At 36.1% G+C, this 16,050-nt stretch overlaps 2 protein-coding genes across 14 annotated transcripts in view; one reads left to right on the forward strand and one right to left on the reverse strand.

Annotated features, from left to right (window-relative positions):
- Positions 1-16,050, forward strand: part of LOC144303242 (uncharacterized) — a 303,577-nt gene that overhangs the window by 201,674 nt on the left and 85,853 nt on the right. For 4 of the 11 annotated variants that reach the window (XR_013370288.1, XR_013370292.1, XM_077881163.1 and 1 more), the window contains one exon: positions 2,375-2,531. The exons of the other annotated variants lie outside the window; for them this stretch is intronic. Coding sequence is in view for 2 of the 4 variants with exons in the window: in XM_077881164.1 (XP_077737290.1) it covers positions 2,375-2,413 (39 nt within the window). In the remaining 2 variants the exon portion in view is untranslated. Of the gene's footprint in view, positions 1-2,374; positions 2,532-16,050 lie in introns of those variants that run through there. 11 annotated transcript variants of the gene reach the window in all.
- Positions 15,609-16,050, reverse strand: part of WDR72 (WD repeat domain 72) — a 220,510-nt gene continuing 220,068 nt past the window's right edge. For all 3 annotated transcript variants that reach the window (XM_077881151.1, XM_077881150.1, XM_077881154.1), the window contains one exon: positions 15,609-15,991. In XM_077881151.1, coding sequence (XP_077737277.1) covers positions 15,708-15,991 — 284 coding nt within the window. In that variant the 3' untranslated portion in view covers positions 15,609-15,707. The remainder of the gene's footprint in view (positions 15,992-16,050) is intronic.

Consider the following 16,050-nt stretch of genomic DNA (forward strand, 5'->3'; position numbering starts at 1 on the left):
CAAGGCTCAAAAAATAGAAAGATGACCATTTTTCTTATTGTGGTCAAGGTCAACAGCAAGGAAGAAATTTACATGAGTGCATCATAAATGAAGTCAGATCACAAAAGGTTTTTTTTAATGCTGTATGTAACATTTTCATTTTTAAAACTCACAACCTAAATGTTATTGTCAATGGACAGTGTATCCATTATAATTGGAAATTGTGCACATTTTATTGGTAGAAAATATAATGTAATGCAATGTCTTTATGATTAGAAACTAATTTTATTTTATTTTACTTATTTAAAGATTTTATTTATTTATTCACAAGAAATACACAGAGAGAGAGACAGAGAGAGAGAGAGAGGCAGAGACACAGGCACAGGGAGAAGCAGGCTCCACGCAGGGAGCCCGACTTGGGACTCAATCCCAGGTCTCCAGGATCACACCCTGCCCTGAAGGTGGCGCTAAACGCTGAGCCACCCGGGGTTGCCCAGGAAACCAATTTTAAAATCTCCTTTTTGGGCAGTCCTCTGGGCTCAGAATCATTTGGCTTGGCTAATTTTGCTACCCACCTGTGTCTATTGACTTCCTATCTATTCTTTAAACATCTCTAAGAAACCACTAGAGAGATAAGCCCATCACCTTACCCTGGTGTCATTGAACTCTTCACAATGAGCTATCACTCAGCCAAGCAAATAATGATATCTTGGGAAGCAAAACATCCCTATTTTTTTTTTCTTTAAATTCCTGTTTGGCCTCAACTTAGATTCCTACTCTAGTGTTAGGAAAACTTCAACATGGCAGAAAAATGAGATTTTCCTTTTTCTTTCTCTCTGAGACTTGATAAAACTACTCTTCATATTTTTATGCAGTGGCTACAAATCTTGGACTACAAACCCTTGTCATATACATTTGCAACTATTCAATTTTGCCTGTGCAGAGAGAAAGAAGCCATGGAAAAAAAGTAAATAGCTGTGTTCCAATAAAAATTTATTTACAAATCAGGTGGCAGCTGGAGTTATATAGTTTGCCAACATCTCCTTTATAGTATGTCTCCCTTGTAATTCTACTCCATTTGGGATTTATTTATGGAGTCTCTTCTGGTTAAGCTTTCACAAAGTTTTTTTTATAACAATTAGAAAACAAAAGAGAAAATAACTGTACTGTCTCCTAACCTAAGCTACAAAGCAGATAAAATTTACTAGTTTAATAGTCTAGTAGAAATAGCACTGGATTTAGAGTCAAAAACTTGGATTAAAAAAATGGGTTCCATATAACCTTAACAGGTGTGACCTTGAGGAAATCATTAACTTCTCTGAGACCCAAGCTAATATGGGTATGATTTGAACAGTCATTTCACTAGGTGGCCAGAATGATCAAACGTGGTATGTGTGGTAGTGACTAAACCAATAGTAAGCCCTCACTGAAGACTTGTCAAATCTCTGTTTTAACATAACTGGAGCTTTCTTTCTTATAATTTTGGGGTTTGGGTAAAGAAATAAGAGCATGTTAGCAGTTAGGTCATTTCATGTATATTTTTCAAGCTATTAGTTCATATTACGCAAATAGAGTTTGGAGCTAATAAATGGCAGCTTTTTATAGAATACTGGAATTATAAATATTACTATATTTTCACTACAGTTGGTATTTCTTTTTTTTTTTTAAGACAACAGAAATTTATTCTCTTATAGATCTAGAGGCTGGAAGTCTGAAACCAAGGTGCCAGCATGGCCACATTCCCTTCTAAGGCTCCGAGGAGAATCTGTGCCATACTGCTCTCCTAGCTCCTGGGGGTGGCCAGCTCTTCTTGGCATTCCCTGGTTTGCGGGAAATCCCCTGGAATCACCAGTCTCAGCCTGTGTCACCCCATGGTTGCCTCTCCTCTGTGTGTTTCCTACAGTTGGTATTTCTGCTATTGATTTTAATTAGAGGTGTGGTAGCCTTTGTGGTTGTTCCCCTCAAATTCATTCCACTTTCAAATAATCTAGGAGAATTCTGTTAACCCAATTATTTTGATGCATGTCCCCCAGTCCCAGTCACTGAGACAGGAGGGGAATTATGCTATTTAGAGGCTTCTGGAAACAGTTTTCTCCCTCCTACAAAGAACACATGAAAAGAGACAGTGTCTTTCACTCTTTGCACATCTTTTTTTTTTTTTTTTTAAGATTTTATTCATTTATTTAAAAGAGAGAGGGAGAAAGAGAGAGCACTGGTGCAGGGGGGAGATGGGGAAAGGAGAGGGAGAGGGAGAAGCAGCCTCCCTGATGAGCAAGAAGCCCAACGGGGGGCTTGGATCCCAGTACCCTGAGATCATGACCTGAGCCAAAAGCAGACATTTAACTGACTGAGCTACCCAGGCAACCTCATCTTTTGCTTATCTTTCTTCCTGGAGATTTTGTATGGAAATGACACAGCTAACTTGAGACCATGAGGGACCACCTGAGAGCAAAGCTGACACATAGAAGATGGCAGAGAAAAAGAATGGAAAGAACTGGGACTTTTGATGACCCTGTGGAGACTCTGAAGCAACCAATGTAGGAATCTTATAATGTTAGGTAACAAGATCATCTAAGGTATTGTGTAAGCCCATTTGATTGGACTATTCGATTGCTTAAAGTCCTGATACTATAACTTGGCATCATATATTGCTCTTTTAAGATTTTAATGGGACTTTATTTGAAGGCTAAGGATGAAAATAAGAAATGTTGGGTAGCTATCTTGATTCTGTCACTCTGGTTAACTGAATGATTTCCAGAGAATAATTTTACTTCTATGAGTTTTAGTTTTTCCATTCATGTAATGAAAGCATTAAATCAAAGGATTAAACTTCAAATAAATTTGTCTGCTCTAATAATCTCAAAGTCTGTGATAATGCACAAAAACGTCTCCTTAATTCTTCTTTTTAAGGATTTTATTTTTTTTGAGAAAGAGAACACTGTAAAATATCTCATTGAGGGGATGCCTGGGTGGCTCAGCAGTTGGGCATTTGCCTTTGGCCCAGGGCATGATCCTGGCATCCCGGATTTGAATCCCACATCGGGCTCCCTGCATGGACCCTGCTTTTCCCTCTGCCTATGTCTCTGCCTCTCTCTCTCTGTCTCTCATGAATAAATAAATAAAATCTTTTTTTTTAAAGATTGATTGATTGATTGATTTATGATAGAGAGAGAGAGGCAGAGACACAGGAGGAAGGAGAAGTAGGCTCCATGCCTGGAGCCTGACATAGGACTCAATCCCGGGACTCCAGGATCGTGCCCTGGGCCAAAGGCAGGCACCAAACCGCTGAGCCACCCAGGGATCCCCTAAATAAATAAAACCTTTAAAAAAATCACATTGGGACATCTAGATGGCTCAATGGTTGAGAGCTTGCCTTTGGCTCAGGTCATGATCCTGGGATAAGGAGTCTGCTTCTCCCTCTGCCTATGTCGCTGCTTCTCTCTCTGTGTCTCTCATGAATAAATAAATTAAATATTTTTTTAAAATCTCATTAATTAACTTTATATTGCTTAGATGTTGCAGTGATATTCTGGATACATAAAGTTAAATAAAATTTATTATTAAAATTCACTTCACTTCTTTCTTTTTTTTAGCACTGAAATATATATTTTTAACTGAAATCTGTAGGAAAGAGCAACAGGCTGGTAACTCAGGTAAGGTTCCTATATTGCAGTCTTGAGAAGAATTCCTTCTATTTCAGGAAATAGTCTTTGCTTTTAAGGTCAGTCTTCAGCAGATTAGACTGTGCTCGCCGATTTTATGGAGGGTAATCAGATTTACTCAAGGTCTACTGATTTAAATACTAATCACACCTAAAAAATACCTTCACAGCAACACTGGATTTTGACCAAATAATTGATCACCATTGCCCAGCCAAGATGACATGTAAAATTAACCATCACAATTCCCATACTCTTTTTTTCTGCTTTAGAATTCATTTGCCTTCCATAAATGAGAAAAATAAATTAGTATGTTATACTTATCAAAAATTTGAGTTGTAGTTTCTTATAGTTTTTATAGTTGTAGTTTCTCTAGTTTCTTATGCATTTTGCTCCCCCCATCTTCTTATTGTCAGTATCATTTACTGTCTTAGGAAAGATATATAACAAAACACACAAGCAAAGAAAACACCTTTGAGCTTCAATAAAGCTTTCGCATCTAGGATACAATGTTTATATCACAAAAAACAAATCTGAGAAAATAGACAAGTCAGGCTATCTATTTCAAAGGGGTAAGATTATACTGATAGAACAAAGAAAAGACAAATAACTCAGATGTAGGTAGATTCCTAGACCATGTCTCATCCACAGTCTGTTTCCTAGTTGGAGGTGGGGTGCAGAATAGAAACTTGAGATAAAATTCTGAATTCAAGAACTGCAGAAAGCTCTATCTCGATTTTTAGGTAGAGCTCAGGAGGACTGCAAGCTTCACAGAAGTTTCTTGCATGTGGCAGGACACAGGCATGGATGAGTAGAAATGCCTGAAAGAGTCATGTTCCATGTCAGTGAAGGGTAAGAGATTCAAATCATTTTTGTCCACCTCAGTGGGGCTTGGAGGGCCTGAAAGTGAGCAACTCAGAGATGCCTATTGCTAGAAAAGAGGGTGGAAACAGCTGAGATATGTATGAACAGATGACAAAAGACTGACTAGGAATGAGGTAGAACATTTTTTCCCTCTGGATATTGTTGTATCTGGATATAATATTATCTGTCCATCTAGTATAGATAGATGATGACTGAATATTTCACAGACTTCTCCACCCCTCAACTACTACATCAACCTTACCTAAGTTAAAGACTATATATATATAGTCTACACATATATATACTGATATGGATATATAGATATATGGATATATATGATATCCATTTTCCTGGGATATTCCTGATGTATACTAGTTGCCTCATGCAAAACTTTTAAAACTCTTTAAACTCTCATTACAGGAAGTATCCTACTTTGCACTAAAATCTATGTAGTCACCCAAGTAAGTTTCTCAAAATTTAGATGTAACGTATGAGAAAAAGTGGAAAGCCTGAGCCAGTTGAGATTATGTTTCTTCTACTTGGAGAAATGAACAGGGAAAAATGAAATAGAAATTAAATTCATTTATGGAGAAAATAAACTTGAGTCTTCAGCAGAACCGTAAGTGCTGAAATTCATGTCTTTTCTAATGTAAAAGATACCTAAAGGAGCTTACATCTTCAAGTCCATTACATGATGCACAAACCATTACTTCGATAGGATAGGATATATAATCCATTTTATGTATTTAATTTCTGGCTGAAGTTCACATAATGCCTTTATTATCCTAGCAGCATATGTAATCCTCACTAATTATTATTATAAAATGGTAGAAGCAAGGGATACTTTACGAAGGACTTCGCCCAGCTAAGGGGGTTTGGACTGTATTCAAAGGAGTGAAAGAATGAGATTTTTATTTTAGAACATTTGCCTGGGCAACAATGCAGATGATGAACTGAAGGCAGAAGGACCAAGCAGGAGGCTCTTGTGGCAAGTTGAATGAGAAATGAGCCTGGATTGACAGTGAAGATGCCAGAGGACAGATTGGGGAGCAATTCAGAAAATCAAAGAAAGAATATCTGGAGGTCAATTTTATACTGGGAGTGAGAAACAAAGAGAACATTTGTAGAGGTAGACAATGAGTTCACTATTAGACATGCTGGCTTGAGGTTCCTGTGGGATGCTCAGGAGGCCATAATAGTTTTTCAGGTGAATTTTTGGGTTTAGAGTTTAAAATGAAGATGCTTATGAGGAACATGTGATTTGAAGGTACCAGCTTTTAAGAGTTAGGGAGAATAGTAAGCATTGAAAAAAAAGAAGAAAAAAAATAGTGATTACTTTTTTTTAGTCTCTCAGTAGATGTAAATATAACCGAAGTAAATTTTACGTTGAAGACCGGCTGGCAGGTATTTTTCTGAAATAAAAATAAAACTCAGTAAAACACTTTATGAACTTTTTGTTGGGCATTGACATAAGAAGAATTTTATCTTAGACCAATGTTGCTCTACTAGGGGCATTTTATCCACCTAGGGAACATTTAACAATGTCTGGAGATATTTGGGTTGTTATACCTGTAGGAGGTCATGGGGGAACTGTTACTGGCATCTGGTGGTAGAAGCCAGGGATGCTACTAAATATCCCACAATTCACAGGACAGCTCTCACCAAACAAAGAATTAGCTGGTTCAAAATGTCGATAATGCTGAGGCTGAGAAACCTGTCTTAGACAATTGAGCTACGAATTTTGTTGAAAGAGCTAAAATCATCCTTAAATTGTTTTTCTGATCAAGAAACACCACAGAAAGACTTTGATGTAATGCATGAAAGTACCTTGATATCTTGGCTGTGAAGTCCATTCTAGTTAGCTTTTCTAACTCAAAAGGCCACTTATCTGGTCAAAAGCTCTTCTGTGCACAGGAGCACTCTGGATGCATATCATATTGAGGGCTCCAAGAAAGAAAGTACAGCTCTTTCACTCACTGAACCCTACAACACAGATTAGCAGCTGATGCAAAGTTGAGTTTCTACATGGGAATGGATAGTAAAGCACATACCACCAAAGACATCTAAAAAAAAATGGAAGGTTGAAAATGACCATTAAATTTGGCTATTGGATTGTCAGATATGAGGACCAAAGGTGGTAAAGGTGGTCAGCAACATAAGATAGTGGTTAAGGCATGGGTTGATGAATCCAACTCTCTGAGCTTTTAAGACTGTTTCTTGGTCCTACGATTCACTGGTTGTGTGATCCTAAGCAAATTACTTATCCTCTCATGTATTGCACTCTTTTTCATCTGTAAAATGGGGATTAGATTAATACCTGTCTCAAAGAGTTGTGTTTGAGAGTTAAATCAAGTATCACTCTCAGAGCTTAGTGGAGTGATTGAGGCATGATGGGACTCTCTCTACATGGCTTTGGGAGACTAGCTGGTAGAAAGTGTTATCAATGGAGCAAAACAAAACCTAGACCCAGCCCACTACTTCAAAAGTGACCCTTCTCTAAGGGCTTCCAGGTAACTGACACCAAGATATTTGTAATATTAATACTGGGATTATGACAGTATTTCTTATTTATTTTAATAAAATTAATAACTTGCTGCTCAATATTTTTAAGTGGTGACATCCTTGCTCTTGCCTCTGCTAGTTTCTATGATAATGAATGAGTATAGATAAAATAGATTCATGCTTTTCAAACTGTAGTTCCCATAAGCCTTAATGAAAAACTGGGAACCACAGATAAGACAGGCATTTATAAAAGACTCTAGATGATTCCAGAGTCTGAATGCAGCAACTGCATGCATACAAACTACTCTGTAATATTTAAATTCTTTTGTCACTGCTTACTAGCTGTGTGGTCTTTGGGAAATTACTTTCTGTGTTTCTGTTTCCCACTTTATACAATGAGCATTGAAACTATCTCATGAAGTAGCTATAAAGATTAAGTGAGAAACTATATATAAACTATTAGGTATAGCATACATAGAAAATGTTCAGTTAATGTTAGCTATTAAAATTTTATGAATTTGGCAAACACAGATGTATATGTGTGCAAAATTTAAATGACTCTTTAAGTGTAAACTTTAAGATGCAGAGAAATTTCACATTTGCAGTGAGGTATTTTGAGGTTACTTCGTTTATTTTGCTTTTCTTCTGAGAACCCTGTGGTAAATTTCTGCAAAGCACAGATGTCGGTGACCTAGACCACTGGATGACTATGCAGCATAGAATATTTTGAACAATATTCATACATGCTATCCAAAAAAAACCTCCTTATGAATAGCTACATACTCAATATTATTTTCACCTGTTTAAAGTTTTGCTATCTTACACTCATTAATCACACATTATGCTCATTAATCACGTTACAAAGGAGGATCATTAACAGCTATGGCCAGATGTGCAGGAAAATCCCCTGCCTGGAAGACATGGCTGCTGGATCATTCTGCAGACTAAGTCACAGCCAACTGTCTTCAGAGATGCATGGAATGGGTGACATTACTGAGGTTCAGAAGAACTATATGACTCAGGTAATTTCTTGAGCTATGATCCTAAACAACCAGAGAGATGCAAAGAGAGGACCACATATACGGCAAGCAGAGGTAAGACACTGATAAAATTCCAGATAACTCTTCTTGTTAATTCATTGTACCAACATTTTGAATTTGTAAAGTGGGAATTTACCTGCTATTTCAGATTAAAGTTTTCAATTTTAGTGATTCATTAGCTATTTATCCTCTCTTTCTCATTAGAGTAGTAATTACTTTGTAATAATCATTATTGGTATTATTCACAGTTGGACAATGCAATACACTATGACTGCATTTCTTCTCTCTTCCTCTACATTTGCTTAGTTTTCTGTCATACACAATCCCTGTCACTAATTCATTACCAAGCCCATCAATAGAACCCTAAAATCGATAGAACTCTCAGTATAGTCAGGCTTACCCCAGCTGTTCTGGAGCTCTCCTTACTGAAATCCTCACTTTCTGCTGCAACTGGCCAGGTTGCTTTGTAGGTCTGTGTGCAGCAGTAGACATGCCATCCATCTTCGGTGTCCCCTGGGGAATTTTCTTCTTTCTTATGTTCCATATGCTGCTCTTTCTTGGTTTACGCCATTTTTGTAGGTGGGTTATATCCTCCAGTATTTTTATGAGAAAGGGTATATAGAATAGATAGAGTGCCTAAATAACAAATTCCATGATGGAAATGATTTTCATCAGGATACTAAGTCACGACCCCATTTTCTTCTAGCATCTGGAATTGCAATGGATAGATCTAATGCCCTTCTGATTTCCTATCATTCTCACATTAAGCAAAAGCTCTTTTCCTTTTTCTAAAGTTTTTGAGATCATTGCTTTGTCTCCAGTGTTCTGAACATTCACTAGAATATTCATGTAAGTCGTTTTCATCAATTTTGCTGAACCCACTATGGGTTCTTTCAATCTGGAATGTGTTTCATCATTTCTGGAAAGTTAGCTTGACTTTATTTTCCATAGTTTTCTTCTGATTTCTCTGTTTACTCTTTCTGGATCTCTCATGAATATTTTTTATATTGGACCTCTAATTGAATTGACCTTTAAATTTTCTTACTGTCTCTCTTATTTTCCTTATGGGAGATCTCCCCAATTATATCTACCATACATTTTTTTTTTAGAAAAAAAATTGCTAGCTTTTGAATGCATATATGTATTTAAGTGTTGTATTCACAATGCCTAGAACAGTGCCTGGCACAGAGTAGAAATCGAAAAAAAAAGGTGTATTGAATTGAATAAGTGAATGCTACTACATATTTGTAAATTCCTGAATGCTCTTTTTTTTTGACAGCCTACTATCTATTTCTTGAAGGTAATTTCCTCTCTTATCTCTCTGATCACATTAATTATAGATGTTTTGGGATTTTCTTATAATGTTCTCTATTTCTTGTTTTTGCTGTCTCTTTCTACATGTTTGTTTTGGTGTCTCTCTTTTGTATTAAAAGCTTTCTTCAGATATCTGGGGATCTTTGGCTTTCCAACTAGTGAAGCACAAAAATATTTTGTGTTTGGATATAGGTTAGAGTGTTGGGGTTTCACTATGAGGTTTTCTGGCTATGATGTTTCATTGGAAGAGTTTGAGTAGTCAGACTCTAAAGATCTTCTTTTCACATGTTTTTTTTTTTATTTTAAAAATTGTGGTAAAATACATATAACATAAAATTTGCCATTTTAACTATTTTTAAGTGTACACTTAAGTAGTGTTAAGTATATTCACATTGTTGTGCAACCAATCTCCAGAACTCTTTCATCTTATAAAACTAAAACTCTATATCCATTAAACAACAATTCCTCAGCCCTTCCTTCCCTCTTACACTTCCCTCTCCTAGTAACCACCATTTTACTTTCTGTCTTTATGGCTTTAATTACTCTAGGTTCCTCAATATGTGGAATTATACAATATTTGTCATTTTGTGACTCGCTTCTTTCACTTAGCATAGTGTCTTCAAGGTTAATCCATGTTGTAGTATGTGTCTAGAATTTCCTTCCTTTTTGAAGTTGAATAATATTCCATTGTATACAAGAATATACATTTTGTTTATCAATCATTGATTGATGAACACTTGGGTTGCTTCAGTCTCTTGGCTATGTGAATAATGCTTCTATGAATATGGGTGTGCAAATATAATTTTGAGATCCTACTTTTAGATATTCTTTTGGATATATACCCTCTAGAAGAATTGCTGCATCATATGGTAATTCTATTTTTAGTGTTTTCCATAGCAGCTGCATCATTTTACAGTCTCATAAACATAGCACAAGATTTCTAATTTCTCAACCTCCTCATCAGTACTTGTTATTTTCTGTTTTTGTTCTGTTTTGTTTTTTGATAGTAGCCATTCTAATGGGTGTGAGGTGGTAAATCATTGTGGGTTTGATTTACATTTCCCTAATGATTAGTGATGTTGAGCATCTTTTCATGTGCTTGTTGGCCTCAGGCTTGTTATTTTATCATAAAAGACTCATCAGTCTCCTGTCCAGTGTTAAGAAGAATAGTTCAGCATCTTTAGACCAAAACAGAAGGGAGCTGGGCTGGGGGTGTGGCCATCAGTGTACAGATTTTTACCCATTCCTTGTTTCAGGATGATATCCCTGCTCTCAGCTGGGCCTAGCGTCCTGAATCCAGAATCCTTTCTATTTAACCTGTCCAGGAAGAGAACCTCCAGGTGTCAGCTGGGGTGAGAATGGGGGCAGCAATCAAGATTAGTTTTCTTTCAAATAGTTTTCCTGTTTCAGTTTTTCTGTACCCCTACTTTCAAAAGTCTTTCTCTACCCCTCAATTTCTGAGGCTTTAAAGAGCCTTGCAATAATACCAAGCATCTCACTTCTTGGCATCATCCTCTATAGCATTTATTTACTCTCTGATTTTTAAAATTTTGCTGTTGTTATTCCTTTCCCCATTCTCTATTTTTCTTTTTGGTTTTTGTCTTTTATCCCATTATCTCCAATGGAGATTTAGGAGAGGGTGTAGATAAATGTGTCTGTAATTTGCCATTTTAGTTGAAATAGTCATTTTATTTTTATTCCTAACCAATACTCTTTTTTCCCCACTTAGAGAGGAGGAAAGAAAGGAACAAAAGTAACAAAATGTAATAAGACATTTCACCAAACTTTAATAAAGTAAAAATAAGGATGAACATTCTTCTCCAGGTCCATTCTGTTGGCGTTTGGTGCTCCTGATGGTTTTCTGATTATTTATTTATTTTAATTTTTAAATTAATTTATTAATTTTCAGGTTTTTACCCAATAGCAAACATTTCTAATATATACCAACCTTAGTGGGAAGGTAGAATTTGATATACAGTGTTTCATCTTATACCTCATCTTTCAGGAGTTCATTGACTTTCTAAGTTGTCGTATACTTCTTTATAAGTACTTATATGTTTTGGTTTGGTCTATTCATCACACTCATGTAAAGCTATAGAAACATGCTTGCTAGTGTCATCTGATAATATGAAGACTGATAGAAGTAAAGAGAAAAGCTACCTGTCATTTTATACAACCTTAGATGGACCATGGCCTGTCCTTCTCTGACATAAAACATTCTCAGAGGATTATCTTTCAGGACCCTGAAGAAAAACTGTGTGCTATTTACTATTTATTATTACCCACTGGGCTGGGGAAAGCTTTGACCTTTAAATAAATTGTTGAAAACTGAAACTAGCCCTTGATCCTGGGAGTATTCAGTTAACATGAAACATTTTAAAAGAAGAAACTTCTATAAAACAATCTATTTAGCTTGTTTAGGCCAGACTGCTCTCCCAATCTGAGTAAAAAGCTTGTTCGAGGTTGGAGTGCCATTATGATCGACTATAATTAAGATTATTATAAAAACAGGCATTTTGGGGGCATGGGTAGTGCTTTCAATTATTTGTTATATTATATTCAAAAATAACAAGGCACCGTATAAGGCATATGGTGCTTGAGAAATTGAAATTATTAGTCCCAATATAGAGATGAGAAAATTGAGCTTTGGAGTATTGCATAAACTACTTTTCTAATGTCCTACAGCTGGTGAGAAAGTGAAAGAGCTGTGACATAATGTTAATACTTCAGACTTTATGTTCAATGCCTGCTACAGTGAAAAATACTTGCAATGAATTACATAGATATTTGGAGAAAGTGATCATGGACAAAAGAAGTGGTATAAATGAGATTGAAGGGTAATTAGATACAGAATCCTCTCTTTACCTTCCCAAACCATTCAATAACTTCCTCATAGCCTAGCAATTTAATTGTTTATGTGCTTTATCTGTGCCTGGAATTATATATATGTGACTGATATTTTGGATATGTTAACTGACACTCTGTCAAAAGAATACTCTAAAGGTTCTTTCACAAAAGGTACCTATATCTGCTATAACATGTACTAATTTTAGCAAAATGCCGGAAATAGAAGAAATTCTCACTGCTAATCAGTTTCCAATAAGGAGAACACACTAACATGGAGGTAAACATCCTGGTTTCATTTCTGCCTAGATCCAGGCGCCACACTACCTTTCTCAAGGCAGTGATCCACACCTATGCAATGACTCCACACTCTGTGCATTATCCTCTGTTTGTCCTCTGGCCTCACAAATCAGCTGCTCTGGACCTCTCTCTGCTGGAATGTAGCCTTCATTTGATTTGCACACAGAACTAACTTGAATGCATCCTCCTCTCTTTAGAACAATCAGAGGAAATGGCTTCATTTGGAAGACGAAAGGACAATCTCTCTTCATTTACTAAATACCCTGGCTTCTTAGATGTTCACAAAGAATGAAAGGACAGACTTGTGCTATTTCCCAGAAACGCTTAGGTGGTAGTGGAACAAAGCAGTTTTTTTTTATTCCTTTTTCCTCAAAGAAAAGGTTTAGCTTGAGAGAAGGTAAAGAATTAAGATCCTAGTAAATAAAGAAACAAAAGCCTAATACTACCAACATGTATGAGAGCAGAATGTGACTTCTGTATTAAGGAAAATGATGAATGTTTTCACATTATGGGAACCACTTTAGCACAACCTTAAAATAGTGCTTTCGAGATATGTGAGGACATAGAGAAATTTGTCTCTATACTTTAAACCTTTTCTCTTCCACAAGGATTTTTAGTAAGAATATGCTTTGGACTTGAGCTAAGAGATTGTGAAAGAAAATTTCTAGCCTTGAGTGTTGCTGCCACCTACATGGCAGGAAGACTACAAACAAAACCCAATGCCTTTCCAGACAGGAATCAACTACAGTATACTTTCTATGGAAACATACTTTAGAAATCCCCAGATTTGTTTCTTTTACTTGACTATCCCAAAGACCGTTGAAATGATAGTATTTTATATTTTTGCCTCATTCCCTATCTGTAATTCTTACAGAAATTGACCAAATGATTTTGCTTAGATTGGTGAAATACACTGATTATTTGAAATAGAGACTCATCCAAGGAAATTTTCCTTATCATAAAAACAGTTCTAAGTTCTACCTGATTCCTGTGGCTGGCTGTGACTGTTTTAGGGATGGGATGAAGGCTCTTAATCTCACTGTTAGAGGGTTCTTTCTTTCTTTTCTTTCTTTTCTTTCTTTCTTTTTTTCTTTCTCTTTCTTCTCTTTTTTTTTCTAGCACTATTTAAAACACAAAAGGGAAAAAATTAAATACTGTTTCTCTGTTGATTATGATTATAAATTGATACAAATGGAGGTAACATAAATGGGAGAATTCTTTTGATATAGATAAGAGATTATTTCTGATAGGAAATGTAGTTCCCACTGCACAATTAAGAGAAAATCTCTTTAAAAGTCTAAAGGGAACTTGTGATATGTCAAGAACACATCATAGACTGTACTTTTATCTTAGATGGCATCATCTGAGGACATGATGTTCAGTTACTTAGGCTGTGTGAAAACACCTTCTCCCTGGAAAATCCACATGCAAGCTCAAAAGCCAATTATGACTTTATAGATAATTGCAATTAAAATAATTGCTAAGTGAAGAAATGATAGGTTTGCAAGCAGGTACCAACCAATTACTGCTATTGTGTAATGTTATGAATACTGGTCTTTTGCTGGCATTTGGCACTTTGCAGATCTAGGCAGTGTTAAACTAAACATATACAAATTACCTTTGGTGTTTAAAACCTTGGATCCTTGAATGAAAAATCACTGCTACCTTTCCAATTAGTAGTGTGTTGAAGACAAAAAGGATCCCTAAAATTGATGATGGGAAAACATGCTTGTGCAGTGAAAAAAAAAAAAAAAGGCATTTGAAGAAACAATGTCAAAAGGAAGAACCATAGGTGCCCAATATTTCCTCTGGTATACCACTAGAAGTAAACCATTTCAAACATTCTTAATGGTCTATGGTTTTAGTTTTCGCAGGATATTAAAATAACTATTTCTTACCATTTGTATCATTATAATCATGCTCATAATGATGCAATTGTCACAGTCTATTTACCTGCAGTATACTTTCTGGGATAAAGGTGAATCTATCCAGATTTAATGAACAGGGCCTAAGATGAGGGGGTGGCAAAAACCTCAGCAATCAGGATAAATGCATTTTAACACAATATTGTCATAAGATTAATATCCCCAAATCCATATCATCAAAATTTAAAACAAAATGGAATCTGAGGGCAGCCTGGGTGGCTCAGCGATTTAGCGCCACCTTCAGCCCAGGGAGTGATCCTGGAGACCGGGGATCGAGTCCCGCATCGGGCTTCCTGCATGGAGCCTGCTTCTCCCTCTGCCTGTGTCTCTGCCTCTCTCTCTCTCTCTGTGTCTCTCATGAATAAATAAATAAAATCTTAAAAAAAAAAAAAGGGATCTGAGAAGGTTGGGATGAGGGTGACAGGAGTGAGGGAGTCGTGCTAGGGAAGTCCCTGTCCTGCCAATGAGATGAGATGAAGTGACATGCAATGTCTTCCAGGGTCGAAGGTTGGATAGAAACCCTCAGTGGCACGCTCATACTGGCAGACTTGTTCATTTCTTGTTTGTATTCTCATACATGCCATCTGTAGGTCCTTGCTGATGAAATCACAGCATAGATTGGCCTGAGGACCAGTGTACACAAAGCCACATAACTTTATCAGAAAGAAATCCACTCAAGAAAGCTTTAACTTTGCAAATTTTTTGGTCATGCTATTTTGAAATTATTTTACAGTGCTCACTATGTACATTTTTACAAAGTAATGACTTTCATATTTAATTTGACACAACTTTGGGTACTTGACAAGTACAACAAGATTTTGTGGAGAATCAAAAGGTATATAGTACCGTTTTTAAAAAACTGTGTAATCAAAATGTGTGCAATATAAAATTTAAAAAATTACACGAATAAGCCCATTCTGTGAAAATAAAATTTCAAAATCAATTAGAATTAATGTATTCCAAGCCTTTATTTTAAACACATGGCATTAAACTTCATTCTTAAAAATTCAATTATTATAATGTGCCCTCTGAAGATTGAAGAGAAACACTCTTTTCTAAAATGTTCACTTGAATAATTATATATATATATATATATATATATATTTTTTAAATATAGAACATTGGAGGAAAATGTGAAAGGAGAAAAATAAAAATCACCCCAACTATTATCATCTTGAGGTAGAATGTTAATATTCAGCAAAATATTTTCCTATCATTTTTCTCATAGTGGCATATTCAAAGTAGCCTTCACTTAGTTTCTAAACTAACAACAGAATGCTTCAGGTCTGAGGCTGCCTCTCTAATTGTAAGTTTATAATATTATAAATTTTACCTTCTATTTGAAGTGCTTTGCTGTGTTCAGATTGCTTTCCATAAGCCATCTTGTGGAGCATCTTTGCCTGAACCCTGGGAGGGAGCTCTGGACGCAGTATCTGAACACACGGTGCGAGGCCTTGGCCCTTAAACTTACATTCTTCCTGTAGTCTTTCCTCAGCAACACAGCCAGTAACTAACTCTGAAGAGTAGCAGAATCCCCACTTGCAAGTTTGAAAATATGATATTCCTTGGAAGGAAATAGATAATCATAAATATCACCAAGATTAATGCCAAAAGAGGAACACA

Source organism: Canis aureus, chromosome 32, assembly GCF_053574225.1.
Source record: "Canis aureus isolate CA01 chromosome 32, VMU_Caureus_v.1.0, whole genome shotgun sequence".
In the NCBI taxonomy this organism is placed as follows: domain Eukaryota; kingdom Metazoa; phylum Chordata; class Mammalia; order Carnivora; family Canidae; genus Canis; species Canis aureus.